The sequence below is a fragment of the Cygnus atratus genome, chromosome 4, assembly GCF_013377495.2.
Source record: "Cygnus atratus isolate AKBS03 ecotype Queensland, Australia chromosome 4, CAtr_DNAZoo_HiC_assembly, whole genome shotgun sequence".
NCBI classification, from domain to species: Eukaryota; Metazoa; Chordata; class Aves; order Anseriformes; family Anatidae; genus Cygnus; species Cygnus atratus.
The window spans coordinates 71,721,824-71,743,461 of NC_066365.1; the positions used below are offsets into that span (position 1 = coordinate 71,721,824).

At 47.2% G+C, this 21,638-nt stretch overlaps 1 protein-coding gene across 1 annotated transcript; it reads right to left on the minus strand.

Moving 5' to 3' along the window:
* Positions 1 to 10,506: 10,506 nt before the first annotated feature.
* Positions 10,507 to 17,472, minus strand: CD8A (CD8 subunit alpha). Its single transcript, XM_035547271.2, has 6 exons — positions 17,424 to 17,472; positions 16,447 to 16,812; positions 15,690 to 15,782; positions 14,830 to 14,946; positions 12,912 to 12,942; positions 10,507 to 10,561 (listed from the first exon to the last, which is right to left on the minus strand). Exons 1-6 carry the CDS (start codon positions 17,470 to 17,472, stop codon positions 10,507 to 10,509), a joined length of 711 nt encoding a protein of 236 aa, XP_035403164.2.
* Positions 17,473 to 21,638: the final 4,166 nt, after the last annotated feature.

Sequence of the window (21,638 nt, forward strand, 5' to 3'; positions counted from 1 at the left end):
CATGTTCTTTGAACTTTGTATTCAGGATTAGGCTATAAATGTCATGTTGCTGTATAGTTTAATAGTCATTATAGTGTGCTATTTATAAACAGTTATCAAAACCAAATAAATTGTACAAGTATTCATTGTTAAATGGGGGAAAAGCATGTTCTGATGCAATCTACTGATCGTGACTCTGCACTCGGCAGAATTGGGCCCTACATCATATATTAGGAGTAGCAATTTTTCTGTAGCTTAAACACTTTGCTTCTAGCCTTGTTTTTGTAGTAGGTTATTACTGCCATTGCTACTTTTTCTGCTAAATTTGTCATATTGGTGACTAGGTAAATTTGTACTCATAAACAAGATGTAGGTCATGGCAGTTAAAATCTTTTCTAGTGTGCATATATTTGTATTTATTGCACTGTCCTATAGTAGGGCAAGCAGCCATAAGGCATGCGAAGCTACATGTAAAATTATATTTCTGTATGTGTAGTAAAAACAAACAAAAAAACCAACCCAAGCTTACATGGTTGAATACTGACACACTGGTTGAATGCACTAGCACAATGCACTACAGAGAAGACCGTCTTTGGGAAACCTACACCTTTTGAATTTGTTTGTCGCCTGCCTTGAGAGACTGAGTTGGACTCTATCGGATCGGTGACAATGGACTGCCCTAAAGAGACATTAAGAGGAGCAAGTCGAGGCACACACATTTTAAACTTTAAATGTGTTTGATACATGTGAAAAATGCAGGCGTGTGACTTTCTGCAAACCGTAAATTGTATTCACACTGAGTTCAAAACAACTGGGTTACCAAATGGTAAATCAACAATAAAAGGGTGAGGATATTATTTTCCATGTAGGTTTCCTAGTCTTGCTGAAACTGCTTCTAGTCTTTTCTTTGGAGTGGAATTGCTTAATGCTTTGTATTTAAATGAAATGACGTGTGGACTACTTAAACAAAAGAAAAGCAAGTGTAAGTGCTGCATCTCCCTTTCTGTTCTGTCACACTGGTAGTTTTTTGGCATTGGTGTGAGCTTAGGTTCGTGTTGGTAATGCCTCTAGTGCAATTCTTAGTGTACAAGAATGGCAGACTTATAAAAGGGCACTATGTTAAAAATTCAACGTACATATTAGAAACATTTTTAATACAGAGTGATCCTGTTTCCCCTTTTAGATAGCTCACATTATAGATAAGTAGCTAATTCACAAAGCTGGCTGTTATCACAAGATCGTTGCAATTCTTCTCGCTGTCTCTGTGGTTACTTAATAATTGCCTGCAGTTTTGAAACTCCACCAACAGATGATGCTAGCAGTTTAATATAGAATGCTTATGCCCCTGAAGTAAGGGGATGCTGTGCTGGGCTTTTGTGAAACGCTGCCTACGTTTTGGCCGTTACAGCTATCCAGTCTGCCCTCTGCAGTGATGCAAGTTGTCTCCTACTGCGGCCTGATTTGCTTCTGGTAACCAGAGAAAGTGCTAGCACAGGGAAAAGGGAATAATAACAGGAGGTTTTCAGACTTAAAATACGGTTAGCTGATGTGTGTACACTTTATCTACTGCAGCTTGGAAACATCCGTAGTAGAGTGATTGATTTTAAATACCTTTAAAGTTGGAAGTACTGCAGTGGTGTCTGGGCTCTGTCCCTATCACGCTCTCATACCATATTCTCAAACTGTTAACTTAATCCCTTTGCAGCGGTCTCATTAAAAGGCTCTTGCTGCACATAGCTAGAGGGACAATACTCATCTGACACAGCGAGGTCTGTGTCCAGATCACCGTGCAGCTGCTGCGTTGGGCTTGCAATGCTGCTTTCCACCCTTCTTTGCAGACTGTGTCGCAGCACAGCTCTGTGGTACCGAGTGCACCAGTGATGCAGATGGGCTTTAAGTCAAGATTTCTCTGCAAGGCTTAGCTTCTGGGTGCTCTGTCATTGGTGTTTATAAACAATTTCCGTAGTGTTGGTTCTATGTCTTTTGATAGACTCTGTTCCAACCTTTGTACCTGTCTTGACCTAGCACTGCAGATTTCCTATTTCTTGTGGGGCTTGAAGTCTGATTTGTGTCAGGAAACACAATCAAAACTTAAAAACAGGTACTAGGGAATGAAATTATATAGAGCCTGTTTGACCTTAAGTGGTTGTTAAAACCTATTGAACGCTTTCAGAGTAACGTGACCGTGTCACTGTGACAAAGCTCGTGCCTTTACCTCCCATTCAGAGCTGTCGATGATCTGCACTGTGAAGTATTTTTCAATAAGGAAAGTCTTTTCCTGCAGGGACTTCAGCGCTATAAATTGCAAGTGGACATGGCTGAACAACTGGTCGTGCCTGCCAGGAATCAGTGTGTTTTGCTTCTGAAACACTGTATTGATCTCAGCCTTCTGTCTGTAAGTCAGGTTAACTAACTGGTATGGAAGCCGCAGCAAAAGCTCTGCGTTAGAACTAATGATTGAGAGCTTCAGATCCCTGTTAACTTAGATCTGTCTCCTTCCTGTAGCTTTCACCCTTTCTTTATAGCATTTTACAGGGTGCTGCTAACGTTTAAGGTTGAAGTTAGTTATGACTACTTGGAGCCAACTCCAGATTTAACAGAGTAAGTTTGGGTTAGATTTTCCTTGCAAGGTTTGTTTGCCTACTGCAAAAATACTGTTTTCTTTTCCGCGCTTGCCACCACAGAGGTTGATTTGTCTCTCTGAAAATATTATGTCCTATAACCCGTTCCCACTCTTGTAATCTCCCTTTTGTATTAGGAGAATGCAGTGTAGGGAAAAATGCTTTGAGAATAGAAGAAAGAGGAGAGAGGGGCAGAGATGATCTATAATAAGGAGAACTGTAACATAGTGTTAATTACTACTCTAAATTTAATTCAAGCCTTAATATATATGTGCAAGAGAAAAGCTTAAAAAAAAATGTGTGAGGTGACACTCAGTATGACTGCATGTTTGCATTAAATTAGCAGCCCTATAGAAAAATACAGAAACTGCACTCATTTAGCCTGCTGTAAACTATTGAATCTTGCTGGGCTCATATGCAGGAACTGATGTTTTCATATCAAACTTAATTGTAGCAGTTTTTAACAGAAGAACCATCGGAATCCTCGTTAAGAAGCAGTCAGAACACAAAGGTAGAAGCAGGAAAACGGCAGGAAACTAAAATCAACTTGGAGCACGAAATCTGTGAAATCTGTGTGGTGGGTGCACCTTCAAGGCCAAGTGCACAATCAGTAAAGGAAGAGGGGAAGTCATGAAGGCTAAAATATCTACAGTAAAAAAAAGTAACAGGGTAAGGAAAGGAGGAATTCAGATCGCTTTCTTAACCTATCGCAGCCTGTCATTCCTTGCCAGCAGCCTTTCAAAGTTAAACTTTTGCTCGCTCCTCCACGATTTTCAACCTTTAAGTTAAGTTAAAGGGCAACGCCCTGCTTCTTCCGTATCTTTGTTAATGTGCATTAACTTTTCTTCCTTCGTTGCATGCTTTTGGGATAGCAGCATATCAAGGTAGGGTATGGGGAGGGACGGCTCTATCTGTATCCTCCAAATACAGAAGCCCTGGTAGGCTGGCCCAGTGTGTATTCTACTTTACAACTAAGAATTTTTTTACCATCTTGAGTGTTACTTTTGAATGTAGCTAAACAGCACAGTTTCAGTGCAAACTGGAACGCAGACCCGGCACTGAAGCTGCGGGGTGCTGTGACCTGGACTGGAGTGAGCAAAGCTTAGGTGAACTCAGACTTTGAAACAGACACCCACTTTTCTCCTCCCTCGTGTTTATTTTCACACCTGGTGATGCTGCTGTTGGTTTCTTCCTCATAGTGTCAAGTTAGCGGGTTTTCTTCGGATAAAGTATCAGGGAGGTGGGGGAAGCTGCAAATAGCTTCTCCGTTTTTCTTTAGCATCATCCATGAGACATTTGCTGCAGAGGGAGGAAAAACTAAACATATACAGTTATTCAATTTTTTTCCCTAAATTCCAGTGTTTTCCAGGGTTTCTGAATTATTTAAAGAGATTTCCAAGAACGTGGAGCACAAGCAAAACTGTAAACGCTTTCCTAGAACAAAAATAATATTGCATTTATTTAACAGAGCCCGGGATGTCAATCCAGTGATGCATAGGTCATGCTGACCCTGCGCATCAAACGGGTTTTATGTCAGATGAGTTGGAAAGAAGAAACCCAGTTACAGGAGGCTCGTATTTCACTGTCTCTTTACAGTTCTTCCTGGAGCTATCGGTCGCTGTTTCTTTTACCTTGTCGTGCTTTTCTGTACTGAATGCTGAAGGGGTATGGTTCCCACGGGGTGGCTCCCAAGCACTTGCACGCCACGCACCATAGCTTTAGTCCAAGGAGTCAGGGCTGAGCTGAGGTGCCTTCGCTGCAACAGTGAGTACAGGCTTGGACAGATGAAGGGGCTTGAACTGGCTCAGAAAATCACTCAGAAAATATTTTGGAGTAAGTGAACCGCTGGATGAGGAAGAATCGGTGTCTAACAGAGGCAACAAATTCAGGAGGCTTTGTGTTGTGGGGGTGTCTGATGCATCCCTCAGCTTCTTAGGGTTTTCAGTGACCACCTTGTATCTTTTTTCCTTCATTAGTTGAGGTTCTGTTTAAATCATAAATCAGCTCTTATTCTTTTAACTGTTATCCCCTGTGTTGTTTGCCCTTAGCCCATCAGCTTCTGATGAAGCTTTGAGCTACTCCCTGCTAGGTAACCCTCAACCTCTGGACAAATTTATTTCTTCTACTTGTCTTTAAAAATCGTTCTGCATCTCAGACTCTTGTTTGCTTCATATTAACCCCAAACAGCTCCTGGCCATTTCCTCTGCACCCAGTGCAGCCGCCTCACCCTGTGACCTAAACCTCTTACACATGTAACTGGCAAAAAGCTATCAGATTTTGTAGGGTCAGTGCAACACCAGCTTCCTGCACAGAGAAACGAGCTCCCTTGAGCTGCCTCTCTAGGCTCCAGCTCCGGCAGTCCTCCCTGCTTTGGTGGTGCGAATTGCAGCCCTGGTTTCTCGCCCAGGTACCGCTGCTCAGCCCCAAATCCAGCCAGGTTGCTCCTAACCTGCTTTGCTGGAGGCATCTGCATTCACCTTTGCAGCAGGGCTGGGCTGGCTCATGGCTCTTTCCCCTCTCACCCCTGCAGTGGTGTTTGCATCTGGTTATTATGGCTTCAGTGCAAAAATCGTGGTTTGTTTTTTTGCCTTCCAAATAGATTTAATCAGACAGTGCTGGCTGCAGCCGGCCTGAACTGCAAAGTGACCTGCTCGTGGGACTGCACGGAAGGGACTGGCTCAGGAAGCTCAGTCCTGCCTTGGGGAGCTCGTTACAGCCTCTGCCGGAGGGCTCCTCGGTGATGGAAAACCACCCAGCTTCTCGTGGATGTCTGCTGGGGAAGTGCTCCTTGTTTCTGGGGTATCCATCCGTAGCTGCTGGTTCTGGCCTGTGTCCTCTGTCTTACTCCAGGCTGCCTCTGACTCTTCTGACCTTCTGCAGGAGCGATTTTGCTGTTTGAGCAGCCAATGCTCAATCACAGCACTTCAGAGTGTGTTTTTTTTTTCTTTTTTTCCCTAAGACATCCTTAAATTGCAGTGCTCACAAGCAGAAAGGCCCATGAGGAGATGTAAGAAGAGATGTGTGAGCAAGTTACCCCTGGGACAGACGACGATTCATGGATGTATGTTAGAGCACAAAGCCCACGGGCAGAGATTTGCTTTCAGAGCTCTTAATATGTCCGTGCTAACTCATGTCACCTGCGACAAGGGATCAGAGGGATAATATTCCTACACACACCTTCTAGGCAGTTTGCAGCCAGCTTAGTACGTAGCTTGAGTCATACATCCTTCTGTCATCTTTACAGGTGTAAGAACCAAAGTCAGAGAACACCGAGATCTGCTTTTTAAAGAGATGCAAAAACGTGATAAAGAAGTGAAGGTGATGCCCAGCTGACAGTAAGAAGCTGAAAGCTGCCAACAGACTTCAGTCAACAGTCGTTTATTTTTAATAGCTTGGTTGTACCCAGTAAAATGCGGTGCTCCTGTAGCTGACAGCTGTGATGATATGGTCCAGAAACTGGCAGGCAGGGGAACTTGTGATGCCCCCATTGATGGGGCTTGCTTTATGGGTGAAACAGGGAGAGCTTTAAAGAAGGAATGTAGTGCACAGGCACAATGAAAGCCCTCCTTTGCAGCACTGACATTGCTAGGAATTTTCTAGGCTCATGAATTTATGAACGAAGCCTTCAGTTATCTTCCAAGATTTCCTCTCTGGTCTCCTCTAAGATATCTGGCCGTGCAGCCAGAGCTTAGACTAGAGGTACTGGTTGCTGCAGGCAGTTGGGCGATGGTCGGTGTTCATCGTGCTCTGCAGTACCTGGGTGCAGGCTGGGTTCTGAGAACGGTGCCCTGCAGCACGATGTGAGCTGTGGCTGGCAGAGTGCAGAGCAGAAACGTGGCATGAGGAGTGTGTAGGGACAGGCAGGAGCCGTCCCAACCCCTCCTGAAGTTGGCACTGGGGTTAACAGATCAATCAGGGGTCAAAAGCCGGTAGAGCCCGCTGCGCAGTGGGTTTTATGCTGTGTAATTGCGCCTGGCAGTGTCTTAGTTTTCATTTTTCCCCAGCTGTCGGTTTCCCGTGCAAATGCAGATTTCCTAAAGCACGCGCTGCTTCCAGTTCCCTCCCTGCACCCATCTGCGGTGTCAGGAGGGCTCTGGCTGCATCAGCCTCCCCGCAGGACCAGGGGCTTAGCGCAGCACTGCTCGGTGGAGCACCCACGTTAGGGATGTCAGGAGTTGTCAGTGCCCAAATATCTGTATTTTACATTGCTTAGGTATTGCTTTTTTTTCTGCTTATCTCATCGCAGTTGTTTTTTTGTAGTGAGAAACGTTTCACAGCTGTTCAGCCTCGTGAGATACCTGCTGATTTTAAATACCCGTGTCCTGGTTTTCACCACGGGATCGACCTCCCTCTGTTCTCATGGCAGTAGAGCCAGCAGTAAGTGTTTAATGGATGGATCGCTTCATTCAAGAGCAGCAGAGCACAGGGGGAAGAAGACAGAATAATGCTGCTGCTGGGTCCGCTGTTCAGCGTTTCACACCGCACCTTTAATCTCTGCACGTCCCAGGCCACGTTCAAGCGCTGTGCTGGGGAGGATGCATTTGAAAGGAAACGCTCCCCATGCGTGCGGGGCTCTTTGTGGGAGCCAGCAGGAGCCTGCAGCCCGATCGTTTCACCTTCTTTCTACAAAGCCATCTGAAAGAGCCAGAGCAGCAGGGGAAGGTCACGGTGGGTTTCGTGGAGAAGAACAAGCAACGACTAAGGCTGAGGGGAAAAAATGACGGCTCCTTGGAGTGGCCGTGTGCAAGACCCTCCTGTAGGCAGCGAGGGTGGGCTTTTGTCGCCATCAGCAGTCTGAAAGAGGCACGTTTGGGCTCCTTCAGTTGTTTCTGGTGAGGGAGAGGGATGTCTGCAGTCGTCTCCTCTCCCTAAGAGGAGCCTCTCTGGATTGACGGAGTGAGCGCGTGCAGCCGGGTCTCTGCAATCGAGGGGCGAACGTCGAGGCAGATGGATCGCATCCCTTCTCGTTTTAAGCCTTGTGTTTCAGGGTGGAGCTGACTTCAGCAGCAGGGACTCTGTAACGTCAAAGACCGTGATGAGAGCCCCTGGGAAGGCACACGGGGGTGCGGGTGGATGCAGAGCTGCGGCGCGCTCCTGGCCAGCAGACTGGCCTTTGCCTTTCGAATCCAGTGGTGAGGGCTGGCTCACGAGATGTGTCAGCTGTAGAGCTTAATGTCTTCATCAGTTACTGTGTGAGCTGCTTGGACTTTCTTTTCTGAAGGTACAGGCTTTACAGCTCAGTAAAATAACACCTGGTCTTTTGTTTGAGGAGGCGCAGGGGAGGAAGAGCTTTTTGAGTGTCTTTAGTTAGCAGCTTGTCCTACAAGCTCTGCTCAGGGTCCTTCAAATCTGCAGATGTTTAAAGGAGAGGACAGCTCACTTAGCTCAGAATCAGAGAATCAGAAACTCTTCTTTAAACCATTCAGTGTCCGTACTGGTCTTCCCAGCCCCTCTTTCCCTTCTTTGGGTTGCCCTCTCAGTTTGTCCTGAGGACATTTTGTACCGTGTAACCCTCTGGTCTTGTAGCTCCTAGAACAGCCAGGCCTGGCACTGACATCTTTAAGCACCGTTTCTCTTCCCTGGTTAACTAACTGTACTTGTTGCATTGCTTTCCTGATCGGTTCTCCTGCAGCCGCAGTGAGATCTCTGCGTTCAAATGGGGAACTCCAGCAGCCGCCCACCCCCGTGCTAACTTTATCTCACCACCAGCAGTGGAAAAACCCTTGTATCTCAATCCTTGTGGGACTGCAGCTGTGCCAAGCGAGCAGGGAGGATTATTTCTGTGCCGGCACTGCAGTTGGTGTGGTGACTGGTACTGAGGGGAGATGATCTGAGTTGCTGGGAGAGGCTTTAGGTTTCGGGGCTAGCCCCGGTTCGGGCGGAGCACTGCCTGATGGCCTGGGCTACAGGAGCGTGGCGGCATGGGACACAGCACGTTGGCCAAAGCTGTGCAACGCACTTGTGCGCGAGGGTAAAATGGCTGAGAGCAACGAGGACACAGCTGCGGGGGACGCTACTGGTGAGGCAGCGATGTTCGGACGTTTTGTAAAACAGCTTTGCAGGAACGGAGTTAAGGCTTTGCAAGTGCAAACATTCATCTCAAATTAAGTCAGCAACTCCAAGCTAATAATGCAAGTGGCGCTCGCAGGAGAGACGAGAGGCCTGAGCCTTTCATCTGCGTGGTTAGAGCTGACCGTAGGACGAGCTCAGACTGGTTTCGCTAACCACAGCCTGTTAAAGGGGGGGTAAAGGCTGGACCTGATCAGCCTGGCAGCAGGTCGGGGAGTGATTCTGCTCCGAGTGTGACGGTGCAGCTGCGTGCTGGGGATCAAGCTGGCTGAGCCCCTGGCACTGAGGTTGTGCCCACGCAGGTGCACTGAGACCCTCGCTGCAGCACAGCACCTGGGGTCTGAACGAGGTCACGATACTCGCAGTGCTTATGTCTTAGCATTCACGTACAGCTCAACATTGAGACTTTTTGGTTCAGTTTTTTCTTTACAGCGTGTGATCGTGTAGTTCTGTCACTCAGTATTTGTCTGCTGTTGTTTAGATCCACTTACTTAGTCTCTATTTTTTTCCAGTTAAGTCTTACAAGGAACTAAGAACTGTTTCTCTCTCAATTCTCTCGTTCCCAGCTTGTTTGCAGATTAGCAAAGTTTTTCATTCTCCTTTTCTTTTTTTTTTTTTTTTTTTCTTTCTCTCCAGGCTTTTATCAGTCCCTTGGCAAGGATACCAAAGCACCTGCAGAGCCTTTATCTCATCCACCTTCATAGCACGGGGGAGTGTTACTGGGCCCATCCTGCAAGTCCCAGGGAAAATAATTTTAGAGAGATTGTTTCGAGGCTGTGGTAAACTGGAAGCTAAACTCTGGCATCCTAAAGCCCAGGCTGGTGTGTAAGTCACTGCCTTTTCCCTTACCCGTGACTGCCTCAAACTTTCGTTTGTATTTTCACATAGATTTTTAGCTTTTCTGAAGCTAGAAAGTGAAGAAAGAAAGAAAGAAGCATTAGTAAGTCTGACTAGAAATACTGTTTTATTTTTTATCTCAGTTGTTGATTTGCCAGTGTCATAAGGAAATATTTACATCAAGTATACAGCTAGAAAAACCCAGAACTCTCATTTAGATCAGTCAATGTGTCCCAAGTTGGTATGCTAAAAATCCTGCTTAACCAAAACAAGTAACAAAGACTTTTTCTTTTGTTTTTTAACTACTCAACCATTTATTCCAGAAAGAAAGAAAACCTCCCATTCCGTGCTCAGGCAAAACTGCTGAAATCTGTGGAAGTGGGGCTAGCAGCAGAACAAGGATAGCAAGAGGGAAACAGTAAGCTTTAGCTTACAGGACTGTAAAACCCTAAAGAGTAAAGCCCTTGAATTCATATTTACTTTCTCAGTGTGACCTTGTGTTGTATTAGATGGAGATTCTAGGAGATGCATAGCACCACAAAAAGTGGGTATATTAAGTGAGATTGTTTTCTTTGTAAATCATTCGGGAGCAAATTCAGCTTTTTGTTGCGTTTTAGAAAGAATCATTGCACACCCTTGAGCAGAGGTCCAGGCGATATCCTTATTCCTCATCAGTTTATCAGCGACGTATGTTGGCATCAGGATTGACCTGTTTCTTCTGCCTGAGCCAGAGCTCTGTCATTGGGATTAAAGGTGACATTTGGCCTTGGGAATCAATTTGAAAACCTCAGGTTGCGGAAGGAGCTGTGCTTTGGCATGCAGTTCGCAGAGGAAGCGCCTGCTTGCCTTCCACGTGTCTCTGCTCCATCTGGACACTTGTCTTTTCAAATTTCTCAGGACAGAGTGCATGAGAAGTAGTAGCCGTACGGATCATGTAGGTGATGGGCATTTGCAGCGATAGCTCCCAGAAGGGGATCCAGAAGCCAAGAGGTGCAGATGCTCATATCTGTTGGTTTGGCATGTTGGGTTTCATTTTGGGCTTCCCGTTCGCAGGTCTAGAGAGAGAAAAGTTTGTGATTTATTTGATGTGAATCAAACAAGAAGGCAATTGCTGTAACACTGCTGATCAGCTCCCTTGGCCTTGGTCTGCAGCTGGGGACCTCAAAGAGCAGGCTGCGAAGTGTTCCAACAGCCCCTTCAGTAGCAGGGCTTAAGATAAGCTGCTAAGCAATTTTTATTATTATTATTATTATTATTATTTTTTAAACAAACTTTTTTGGGTCATTTTAAAATTTACCTTTAACCTTTGCACATTTCCATTGTATCATCGCAAGGAGCCTTGTCCCGCTCCTTCTGCTGACACAATGCTGCCCTGAAAGCAAGGGAGGATAGCTGAGGGCTTTTGGGAGGCAGGGGAGCTGTTATCAGTTCATAAGGACTGCTCATGTTGCTTGTTAGGAGGCTTTATGGGCTACAAGCGTGCTCCCAAAGTGACAGACGTTACTGGTCCCCAGCAACTGATAGTTTTATGATTTAATGAGTTGAAGATTTGGCATCTGTTTTCGCTGAAGATTGATTCGCGGTGGAAAATAAATGCTTCAGGTGCCAGAAAGAATTCCAGGCCAGATCCTCAGGCGCTCTTCAATTGAATGAATTGTGCTGTGAACTTCCAGAGAGCTTCATTTCAATAAGTGGCAACTGCTAACAGCAGCAGGGATTTCCTCTCTAAATAAAAGCTTAAATACGCTACAGTTGCTTAAAACATAACTCTGTCATGTTAGCAGTGCCAAAGGAAAGCTGTCCTTGACGAGATGATTTCCTGAGGCAGTTGTAACCCAACCACTCCATCAGTGGAAAACTGAAGAGCTCTACAGTTGTGCAGTATGATTTCCCCGAGGGAGAACACGTCTCTGCACAGGGCTGGCAGCAGGAATTGAGATAAGTGAGGAATGCAGGCACTGTCCTAAACAACGTTAGGAGAAGAGTCTTCGCTAAGATTTAGCCCTGGGAAAGCCAGGCAAAGATCAGAAGTGTGCTGGGCCGGGTGTGGAAATAACCATTGTAAAAGCAAGGGGCCCTTCCCTTGGTGTTTCAGCCTGGCAAGAGAGAGAAAGCAGCTCTGGAGGTGTGACGTCTTGTGTGGTCACGGGGTTCGTGCAGAAAACTGCACCCAAAGATCAGGAGGCATTGCCCCTCCGTGCCAGCTCCATAACACGTTATTGTTATTCAGGCACTGATTTCTGATGCTTTCTCTGAGCTTCATGCATTTAAAAATTAAATAAATCTGTAGGGATCCATTTTCTGTAAATGCAGGGGGAGGGAGTTGGTTTTTTTCCTATTAGTAGTAGCTTTTTGAATGATTGCCTCAATCTGTATAACGTGGTTCTTCTCTTACTGTGAAACCTACGGATGTGTAACAAGGAATCCGAATTTACCTGGTTTGCAAGATGCTTGATTTGCAAAGAACGAGGCTCTGCTAGTGTGAAATTACTGTCCCAACCTTTCTTGCAACCTGGTTTTTCTACCGCTAGCCCGGTGCTGGCATGGCTGGAGCAGCAGCAGGGATCCCTTGCTCGAGCGCTGCTCTTTGTGCGAGCCCTAGGGTGCACTCTCAGCACGGGGCTCGCAAAAGCGCACGGGTGGTTTTCTGCACCTAGCAGGTGAAGAAACCAGCTGCAGGGAGGTCAGTTTGCAGAAGCAAACCATGCGTTGCATGCAGGCAGGAGGATTCCTTGCTTATAAATGGCGAATTGCTTACTGCAGTATTATTATAGTCTGTTCCTGGTGGCTCGGGATGATGAGTGGAATGGGTAGATGGGGAGAGGCAGAGGAAGGAGAAAGCAGAAAAAAGGATTCCTGTCTGCCCTAGAAAATAAATTAACTCTAAAGCTGCGGATGTCTAACTTGCTGTTTCTCAAGAAAATTGTCTCAGACTGCATGAGCCTTTTCCTTGCTGTTTCGTGGTGCCTGTTGGGGAAATAGAAGCATACGGCTGCGGTGGTGCTGCTCCAAAACGGTGCAGAGGGCATTCTGCTAGCACCAGCGTAACCTGTCCATAGTCCATAGACGCAGCTTTTTTGGAGCAGCATGTTAGAAATGCACAACGGTAATGCTAATTTCTGGGAGATGTGCAAAGGTTTTAGACTGCTGCAAATGCCTCCTGTCTCTCTGTTTAGCATCTATTGCAGCGTCGGCTCTCAGGGATTTGAATTACTTAAAAAGCAAGCACAAGAAGAGAATCTTCTCTGTTTTTACCTTCACCCTTCCCTCCCAATTACACAGCCCTGTCCCAACCACCGTGTACTGAATGAAGACTTTTAGGTGCTTTTTGACATCTGCTTGCTGTGTCACTTCAGTGTGAGATGCCAACAAGTTGCGAAGTGTCACCAGCTGCCAAGTACTAACCTCTTACACCTGCATCTGCGTCGCCTGGTTTCTAAAATGAAAAAAAGAAAATGTGTTGGTTCGGAGATACCAAGTCACAGCTTCGTAAAGAAACGCAGCGGTGGCATCGAGCTGGTGTTCCCTAGCACCCTGCCACCCTTCTCTTTACTTGAAGACTGTCAGCAGATCAACCAAGCGTATTTTGGGGGAAAGCCACACAAGTGAGCAGTGTTGAACGTTCCCCCGGCTCTCAGCTCCAGGATCATCACAAATTAAAGGGTATTTTCCTGGGAGCAGCAGTAGCAGGGTCATCCTGCCAACACTGACAGGGAATCATTTTTTGCTCTCTCCAGTGACTTTTTGGCATGCTGCTGAAAATCCCTTGGCAGCAGTTATTTCTACAGCAGGCGAGTGGCGTGGATCCCACGCAGTGCGCGGCCAAGTTTCTCTCCAGGTGGCTGCGATCTGTCTTCACACACCACGAGGGTTTTGTTGGGCTTGGTTTCACCCTCTGGGCTTCTTCACTGCTGTTACAAATGTGCAGAGGGATGCAGAGAGACACGGAGCTCTGCCGCTAGACTACATTTGTTAAACACACTCTTTTTGTGGCTCTAGCCTGACTTAGATCAGCTCAGGATCCATCCCCCCGAACGATGCTCTTCCCCATTTTAGCATCTACGTCATTATTTCAGGATGTGTTCAGGAAAATACAATGTTAAACCATTAATTTTAGCACGAAAGGGAGGTGTCTTGATGTAAAAATCCTGCCTTGAGGGTTTGTGCTGCCTGCTGCAGAAATTAATGCAGCTAAAGGCTTTTCGCTGGTAATGCAAATCAGCACTAAAAGGCAGAAAGAAATTGTGGAGTAGTGGTTGTAAGTTGATGGCATTGCACGTCACCAGGAAATCCTGGTGCACGTGGTGTGCTCTTGGTCCTGGGGGCTTTAGGGGAGTTTGGACCCACTGCAGGACCCTGAACTCCTGTCTCTCCAGTGCTTCAGCAGCCATTTCCCTCAAGAAGAAGGGGTTTTGGCTGGGGTTTATCAGTGTTTGTTTGTGTATTCCTTCCTGTTGCCGTGGGTAGTGGAGATTAGTGTTTTTCGGGGCTAACAGATGCTGAAAAATTGTACTTGTTAAACCGGTAAATTAATCTCACATTAGCTCCAGGCTGTAGGGTCAGTGAGGATGTAGTGAGGTTAATTCAGCAGCAGAGCATGGCAGTGATCCACACTAACGAGCTGAGCCATGTAATGAAATCGGTGCAGATGCTGGGGGTGTCTGGGCACTTCCCCAAAGGAAAGCTAAATTGTTTTCAGCGGGCATTAAACTGATTTAAATCCATTTGCTCTCACTGCTTGCTGAGGGTAAGTTAAAGACATTTCAAACATGAAATTCAGCTACAGGACTTCTGCCTTCCCAGATACCTTGCGTTACTGCTTGAACTGCACCAGCCTCTGAAGCTGGGTGTTAAGTAGCTAGGTTGGTTGTAGCTCAAGCTGCTGATCAGAGTCATTTGAATTTGCAAGTCCCATGCTGAAGCACCTTTATCCTGTTTTGTCGAAGTGTTCCGGTACTTTTGCCTCTGATACACTGATTTAAGGATGGTAGGACTGATACAATTTGGTAGGGTAAGTTTCCTCTGTTTATATTCTGTTGTCTTATATTTTATATTTATATATATATATATATATATATATATATATATGTTGTCTTATATTATTATCAAATACAGAATTTGATGCTTGTTTCTCAAGCTAAACCTACAGGTGAGGAAAATACGGAAATGAATTTTAAAAGTGGCCCTTTTGCGTTCACTGTGTCCTGGTTACTCGATAGCTACGTGAGGGGAAGAGCCAGAAATTCCATTCTGCTGAAGGACCGGGCTCTGCTCTTTGGCCTGAGACTCAGGAACATCTGCAGGGGCTCGGGGTGCGACTTACTTTGGCACAGCACGATGGTGATGACCAGGGCAATGAGAAGCAGGATGCAGGCAGCAGCCAAAGGAACCCAGATGAAAATCTCACAGAAGAAATTCAGCTCTTTCTCCTTGCTTGTCTCTGCAGGAATAAAGGAGAGAGAAGAAAGAGGGAAGGTCCCGCAGGCGCTCACGGCTGGGGTTACGGCCAGCCCTGGCGGAGCCACCTGGAGGCCCAGCAAGCAAAGGGACCCGTGTGGCTTTCAGCAAGGCTGGCGGGAGCTGTAGGTGAGGAGAGGGCTTCCCCAGCCTGCAGAGGGAGAGGTGGGGATGAGGAGTGTCCACAGGTGACATCTCTGACATCCAAGGTCCTGGGGAGCTGAGGGAGCCAAAAGTCTTCTCGTGTCTTTCTCGTGTCTCTTGCTGAGGCTAAAACTGGTGCTAGCACATAGGGCTTTCCCTCTTTTTGGAGTGCCCAGCCATCAGGCATGCTCATGCTTTGTAAGTCATCCCAGGTGGGATGAAATCAGTGCTTGGAGTCACTGAAATATACAGTCATCTAGGTTGGAAAAGACCCTCAAGATCACCAAGTCCAACCATCAACCTGATACGCCAAGTCCCAGCACCAAACCATGTCCCTTGGTGCCACATCTTTTAACCCCCCCCCAGGGATGGGGACTCCACCGCTTCCCCGGGCAGCCTGCTCCGAAATGGAGTCAGGATTGAACCCTCTCGACTGCAGCTCTCCAATTCTGACAGAGCTAAAAGGATCCCCACCCATCCCAAAATGTCTGTAGTCACTACAGGCATTCAGCTAAGCTCTTCGGACCCACAGCAACCCCGCGGGCAGAGCCCCCCTCCTTCCCTCTGCCTCCCCTGGGTTACCTGCCCCGTGGCTCTGCAGGCAGACGTTCCTCTTGGTGACCTGGGTGCTCTGGGTGGTGGGCACGGTTGTGACGGGCGCCGCTGTCGTCGTGACTGTAAGTGACAGGGGATGAATATAGCACACAGAGAGACAGAACGAAATAGCTCACCCCACCCCGTGCTGGAGAACGGCTGCTCCTGTTGCCAGCTTGGGAGGTCTTTGTAGGGCCCGTTTTGGGACTGCGATGCCCCGAAATTCTCCCCTGGGGCGAGCTTGTGTTGCTGAGCTGCAGGCTGATAGCTGTGGGCTCCTAATTTCTTGCTTTCTGCCACCACTTCTCAATTTCTGAGCTCTTATCTGTAGCTCTTAGGACACGTCCTGAGAGACCTGTTTTTTTTTTTTTTCTTTCCTCGGTCCAACCTCCAGCCTCGCCTGTGAGTTTCTGTTTGAGGTGCTGTAAGCGTTCAGAGCCTGGCAGGACTTCTAGGGCCGAGGCGAAGTGAGGAAGGAGGGGGTGGTTGTGGACTTTTTTGCTCTCATCCCCTCAGCCACCGGTGGGATGGGGAGGTGCTGCTGGGTCTGCTCAACCTCGTCTTTGGGCAGGGACGAGCAAGCAGAGACGGTGAGCAGGGAGCCTCCAGCAGGAGGACCAGGGCCTTGGGCATAAGATGCCTTGGGCAAAGCAGTAGGGAGATGGGGATTGGGGGCAATACAACAATAAAAAAGGCATGGGCAGGGGTGCTGGGTGTAAGTGAGGTAGGTGGGGATGTTGCTGACCTGGGAAGAAGACGCGTAGGCCAGAGCTGAAGTACAGTGCTTGGTTGAAGTTGATGGTGCAGAAATAGATCCCCTCGTCCTGTGCCTTGAAGGAATTCACCTGCAGCCGATAGGATGTACCACTCTTCGACACCTGAAAGCGTGAAGACGTTTTCTGGCTCCCCTCAAAGGTTGCCTTGGACAAGGTGGAAATGTAGACAATGAAGTGAAGGGTCCCAGCCTTGTCCTGGCGGATCCAGGAGACACCGCTGTCTGCAGAACTCGTGCACTCCAGCTTCAGCGGCATTCCCCTCTGGGGGTGCGTGATCTTGCTGTCGTAGAACTTGGGCACTGTCGCATACTTCTGGCTCTGGGCTCCAGGGCAGCCTGCGGGGTGACAAGTCCACCATCGCCCTTCGCAGCCAGCTCGGGAAGAGCGGCATCGCTCCAGGCAAGCACGGGGGCTGCTCCTGGGGGTCTTTGGGCAGCCCCAGGGCTGGTACCTGTGCCCTGAAGGAGGACACGAAGGGAGGACTGCGCTGTTCGGCACGCTTGGGTGGTTTTGTTGAGTCCCTGGGGGACTCAGCATTCAGCCACCCGGGCTTTTTAAGATGGATGCTGCCCTTCAGAATAGCTTTCAGCTGCGTTCTTGGGGGTGGTAACATTTCCCAGCTAATCTGAAGTGATTCCCTAATAACAACTGCTATTTTTTTCCCCTTTTTTTTTTTTTTTTTTTGCCGTTCCCCATCCCCTCCAGCAACGTCTGTCCAAGCAGGCTGTGTTCCCGCTGAGTGTCACGCTGCAGTCACGCCGCTCCTGCTTTCCTTCCCTCCACATTCACTGAGCAGCCCTGATCGTTTGTCTTTTGGGCTTGCTCTTCATTTTCCCCACTGATCGTTTTCCCCAATTCCTTGGATTCGGTGGAAGGGGGAATGCCTTAACCCATTTTACTTGCTCCCCCTGGAAAAGGTCACCAAGAATCCCAGTCCCATACTCACAGAGCCCCAGGCTGAGCAGGAGGAGCAGTGCAGGAGATGCGTCCGTCATCCTCGGGGACAAGGCAGCGGAGCACAGATGATCTTTCTCGCTTGCCTTCGGAGGCTGTGCAGCTTTTTGGAGAGGATGTGATGTCATCAGGACCCTCTTAAGTGAAGAGCCGGTGTTCAGCATCTGAGGTGAAATGAAACAAGCAATGATTTCTGAAGAAATTCAGTTCTGTTCCAGAACTTGGGCTTATTTGTCATTATGGCATTTATTTTAATGGTGCCTTAAGGGTTTTGCTGTGGCAACTTCACTAGAGATTCAGACTGCCAACTCATGGGCTTGAAATCAGATCAGCCACCGCAGACTGCTGTCTCACAGCCGTTTGGGGCACTCGCACCAGGTCCAGCTCTGCGGAAAACATGGGCGAGTGCCATACCATGGACACAGGCCCCACGCTGCATTTCTTGGCAGAGGTTCTGCTGCCTTCACTTGTGTGTGCTCAGGTCTGGTGTAGGTGGAAGAGCACGCTATTTTATTACAGAGCAAACAAGATGTGGGAATGTTTTACAGCATATATTCATATACATATATATTTTTATGTCCAAACCCATGCATTGCTGACATGTAGCTGAGTTCTTCAGCCCGATTGTTCTCTGCAATTGTTCTTTGCTCTGAAAAAGCTGCTTTGTGCGAGGCAGGTGGTCGCTGATGCGAAACCCGTCAAGAAAGCCCCATGCCCCAGTGGCATGCGTTCTTTTTATTTTTTTTTTTTTGAGCATCTTGTGGTTTTCATCTCCAACCGCAGGGACTTCCGTACTGCCAAAAAAAACTTTACACGCTTCAGCATTCAGGGCCCTTGTTTTTGCCTCCAGGTGACCACTTGCACATTGGGAGGGGTTGGGCTTCCTGGCATTCGCACGTAGAGTAGCAACAGTTCACCAGGCTGGTGGTGTTATTTGTTGGTATTTCCTGGCCTTCCTACTTGGTTTTTTTTTCTTATTCTTCTTCTTCTTATTATTATTATTATAATATCTCTCAGGTAACTAGTGGTAGGACTAGAGGGAGTGGCCTCAAGTTGTGCCAGGGGAGGTTCAGGTTGGAAATGAGGAGACGTTTCTTCTCAGAAAGAGCAGTCAGGCGTTGGGACGGGTTGCCCAGGGAGGTGGTGGCGTCACCGTCCCTGGGGATGTTCAAGGAAAGGTTGGGCCTCATGCTTAGGGACATGGTTTAGTGGGTGACAGTGGTGGTACGGGGGTGGTTGGACCAGATATCTTGAAGGTCTTTTCCAACCTTAATGATTCTATGATGATGATGATTATTTTTCTTTCTGTGGGAGGTGTATTTCTACTACTCCTTTGCAAAGAATGCCCCCTGTTCCTGGGCATGTCAGGAATCAGGCACTGCTGACTGATAAAATTGCTGTTGTGGCTGCTGCTTAGATGTGATGGTTATGAGAAAGTGAGCTAAATGGGCTAGGAACGGGGCTCATTCCACTGGGCCTCAAAACATTTTGGTGAGTGAGGAGAGCGTGTATTAGGCCCACTAAGATCTGTGAAACGTGCTTTGGTGAGGCTGTAAGACTTGTCTGCATGAAATAGAACAGATTCTTTTTTCAAAACAAAGAAAACAGGTTTCATGAGTTAAATAACATTACAAGGGTCTGAGTCTTGAAATCCCATCAAGCAAATGTGAACATCAGACCTGAGGTAACATCAGACCTGAGGTAAAAGAAATCACTTAGGACTCTGGCCATCTCTGAACGTGACTTCTAAGTTATGCTGTTTGTGTAGGCCCCTTCTTTTTTGGGGGGCAGTTTATTCTCCTTAACCTAAGTGGAATTGTGCTGCCTTTATAATGGGATAAGCTGCTTTTGGGAAGTGCCTGGCTTCACTGACTAATGGAGGAGCGAGCCTAGGCCAGGAACTCCACTTCTCCACCTAAGAGTGTGATTTTATTATGGGTCAGTCCCAGATACCGAACAGGAACCCGGTTTCCTCTCATAAGGACAGCTTAGGACCTTCAGCTTGGTCCTCGTGGCTGACGGACTGAGCTGGTTTCCACACGAGGCCACCTTTTCCTGTGTCGTGTTCAGGCCCTGGGCCCTGCGTCACCACTCAGAGGACTCCTTTTCCTCCTCGTATTTTTATTTGCCGAGGCGCTTTGTGACTCACCCCTACACAAAAGGTACCACCAGCCCCTGCCTCTTCTGATGTCACCCCTTTTGCAGCACAGGATGAAGGTCGCATTGCTGAGTAACAGGAGATGGTTTCAGGGGAGCTAGTCCTTTCTGCTGCCTTCAATAAGCTGCTAGCAAGTATATCCCTTTAATGCAAGACAAAAGCTTATTGTCAGCGGGGAGAGAGATGTAAGCTGTCACGAGTCCTTTCCCAGCAGGGACACCCTTCGTTGGCCAGAGAGGGACACAGGGAAGCATAGCTCTGAAGGAGACGTCTGTGTGTTATTAGATGAAACCACCCCTCTTTTGTGCCTCCATCTCATGTCTCCTCAATAACAAATTACCTGGGGGCAGGGATCATCTTTTTCTGGGTCCCGTGTTTACATATCCCCTGGCACAAAGCTATTTTTCCTTTCTATAGTAACAAATAAGAACAACTAAAACAGTTGGAGTGGCAATTACTTCATTATGAAAAGCTCCAGGCACACAAACGGGACCTGCGGGAAAAGCTGTGATTTAAAAACTAGCACCTGTATAAAGAATCTAGATCTGCAGCGTGGTGGCATGTGCAGATCTCAGCCGTGTTGAAGTGTCTGCTGGGATGCCGAGGCTTGCAGACCTCATGAGATCAGCAGTGTATGCCCGTGGTTGCAGTCTGATGTTCCTTGCCTTAACTCTGCAGATCTCCTGTTGTGAAGAATGCAAAAAGGCAGCAAATTTAATCAAGCAGCTTGAACTAAGCAGAAAGTATGCCTAGGTTTTACACTCTGACCTACTCTGAAAGTGGGGGTGAGGTGGTAAATGAGATTAATTAAGGAATCCCTCTGGATTTAGCATGCTCAGGTTTGACAATTTCTCCTCTGGAGGATATTTTGCAGTACACTTGTTAGATTGAGGACAGCAGTCCAATCAGTGAAGCACTAGAATTACTAATGTGTTTTATTAATAATTTCTGTTGTAGTGCCACACTTATGATATGCCTAAGGAAGAAGAAATATCAGACAGCCACTTACTTCCACAAAACATTGTATAAGAGATGTGAGGAGACCAGACCAGGTTGGTTAGAGAGTAGAAGGTAGATTTTTTTTTCCTCCCAAACCTCCCAGTAAGTTTCAGTTCACTGATAACTAAAGTTGCAGGGCTCTGATTGCTGGTGAACTCCAGCCTAAGCTGCTTATCTTTAAATGCTAAGATCAGCCTAGATTACATTTTGATGTTTCAGATCCACTAAGCCCTGCTGGGTCCTCACCTGCTGAACCACTGCACATCAGGTGCGAGGGGGTCTGGCACCCCGTGGCATAACACAGCCTCGATCCAGATGCAGACATCCCCATGCAGAGAAAGCGTGGGGATAGTGAAAGAGGAAACCATCATTATCAGTGTGGGGGATCTTCATATCTCATAGGGTTGTTCCCTCAGGATTCAGTTTGTGAAACAGAAGCTGTTTGCCTTGCCCTGGTTTTCAATGAGAGACTGGATTCGCTGGAAGAGGTGTGATTTTGGTTAGGGCAACTAATAGAGTCGGAAAAGAGAGATGAACTTTCAGGTATGCAGGTCCTTCCTCCCTTCAGAAATGGCAAGATTAAATGTGTGTAGAGACTGGGGAGAAATTGGTCTGTATTTTATTTATGTCAAACAATTAAATAGAAGACGTGAACAAAGAGAGAGGAGACAGTCATGCAGGGAAGAGACAGACTGGCAAGGACCTGCGTTTTTGGAATGGGTCTCAGCAGGAGGCTAGTTTAGGATTCGTTTTCTCAGTGCTTGCTGAGGAGATTTCACTTGGAAAAGCTAGGAGAGATTTCCTACCGCAGCCCCTTGGTCAGACGCAAATTTATCTCAGTGTATTTTGGAGTGGGCTTTTAAACGGGAAACTTTTTGTTCTTTTTGAAAACATTAGTGGGGTAGGTTGTTGCATGTAAAGTCTTCCAACCCTTATGGAAATTATGAATTAAACGAAATGGTAGTCTGAAACACTTTAAAATTACAGAGAAGAGATTGGGAGTGAGAGAGAGCTCGGGGCATCAGAGCTGGAGCAGGTGGTGAGTTTTGG

What these genes read in the sequence shown, in the direction of transcription:
- CD8A (XM_035547271.2), bottom strand. Translation starts at nt 17,472, where the DNA reads ATGACGGACGCATCTCCTGCACTGCTCCTCCTGCTCAGCCTGGGGCTC. An exon ending in CCTACGCGTCTTCTTCCCAG is followed by an intron (nt 15,783 to 16,446) that starts GTCAGCAACATC and finishes TGTCACTTACAG; the next exon opens with TCACGACGACAGCGGCGCCC. An exon ending in CGCAGATGCAGGTGTAAGAG is followed by an intron (nt 10,562 to 12,911) that starts GTTAGTACTTGG and finishes TTCTCTCTCTAG; the next exon opens with ACCTGCGAACGGGAAGCCCA.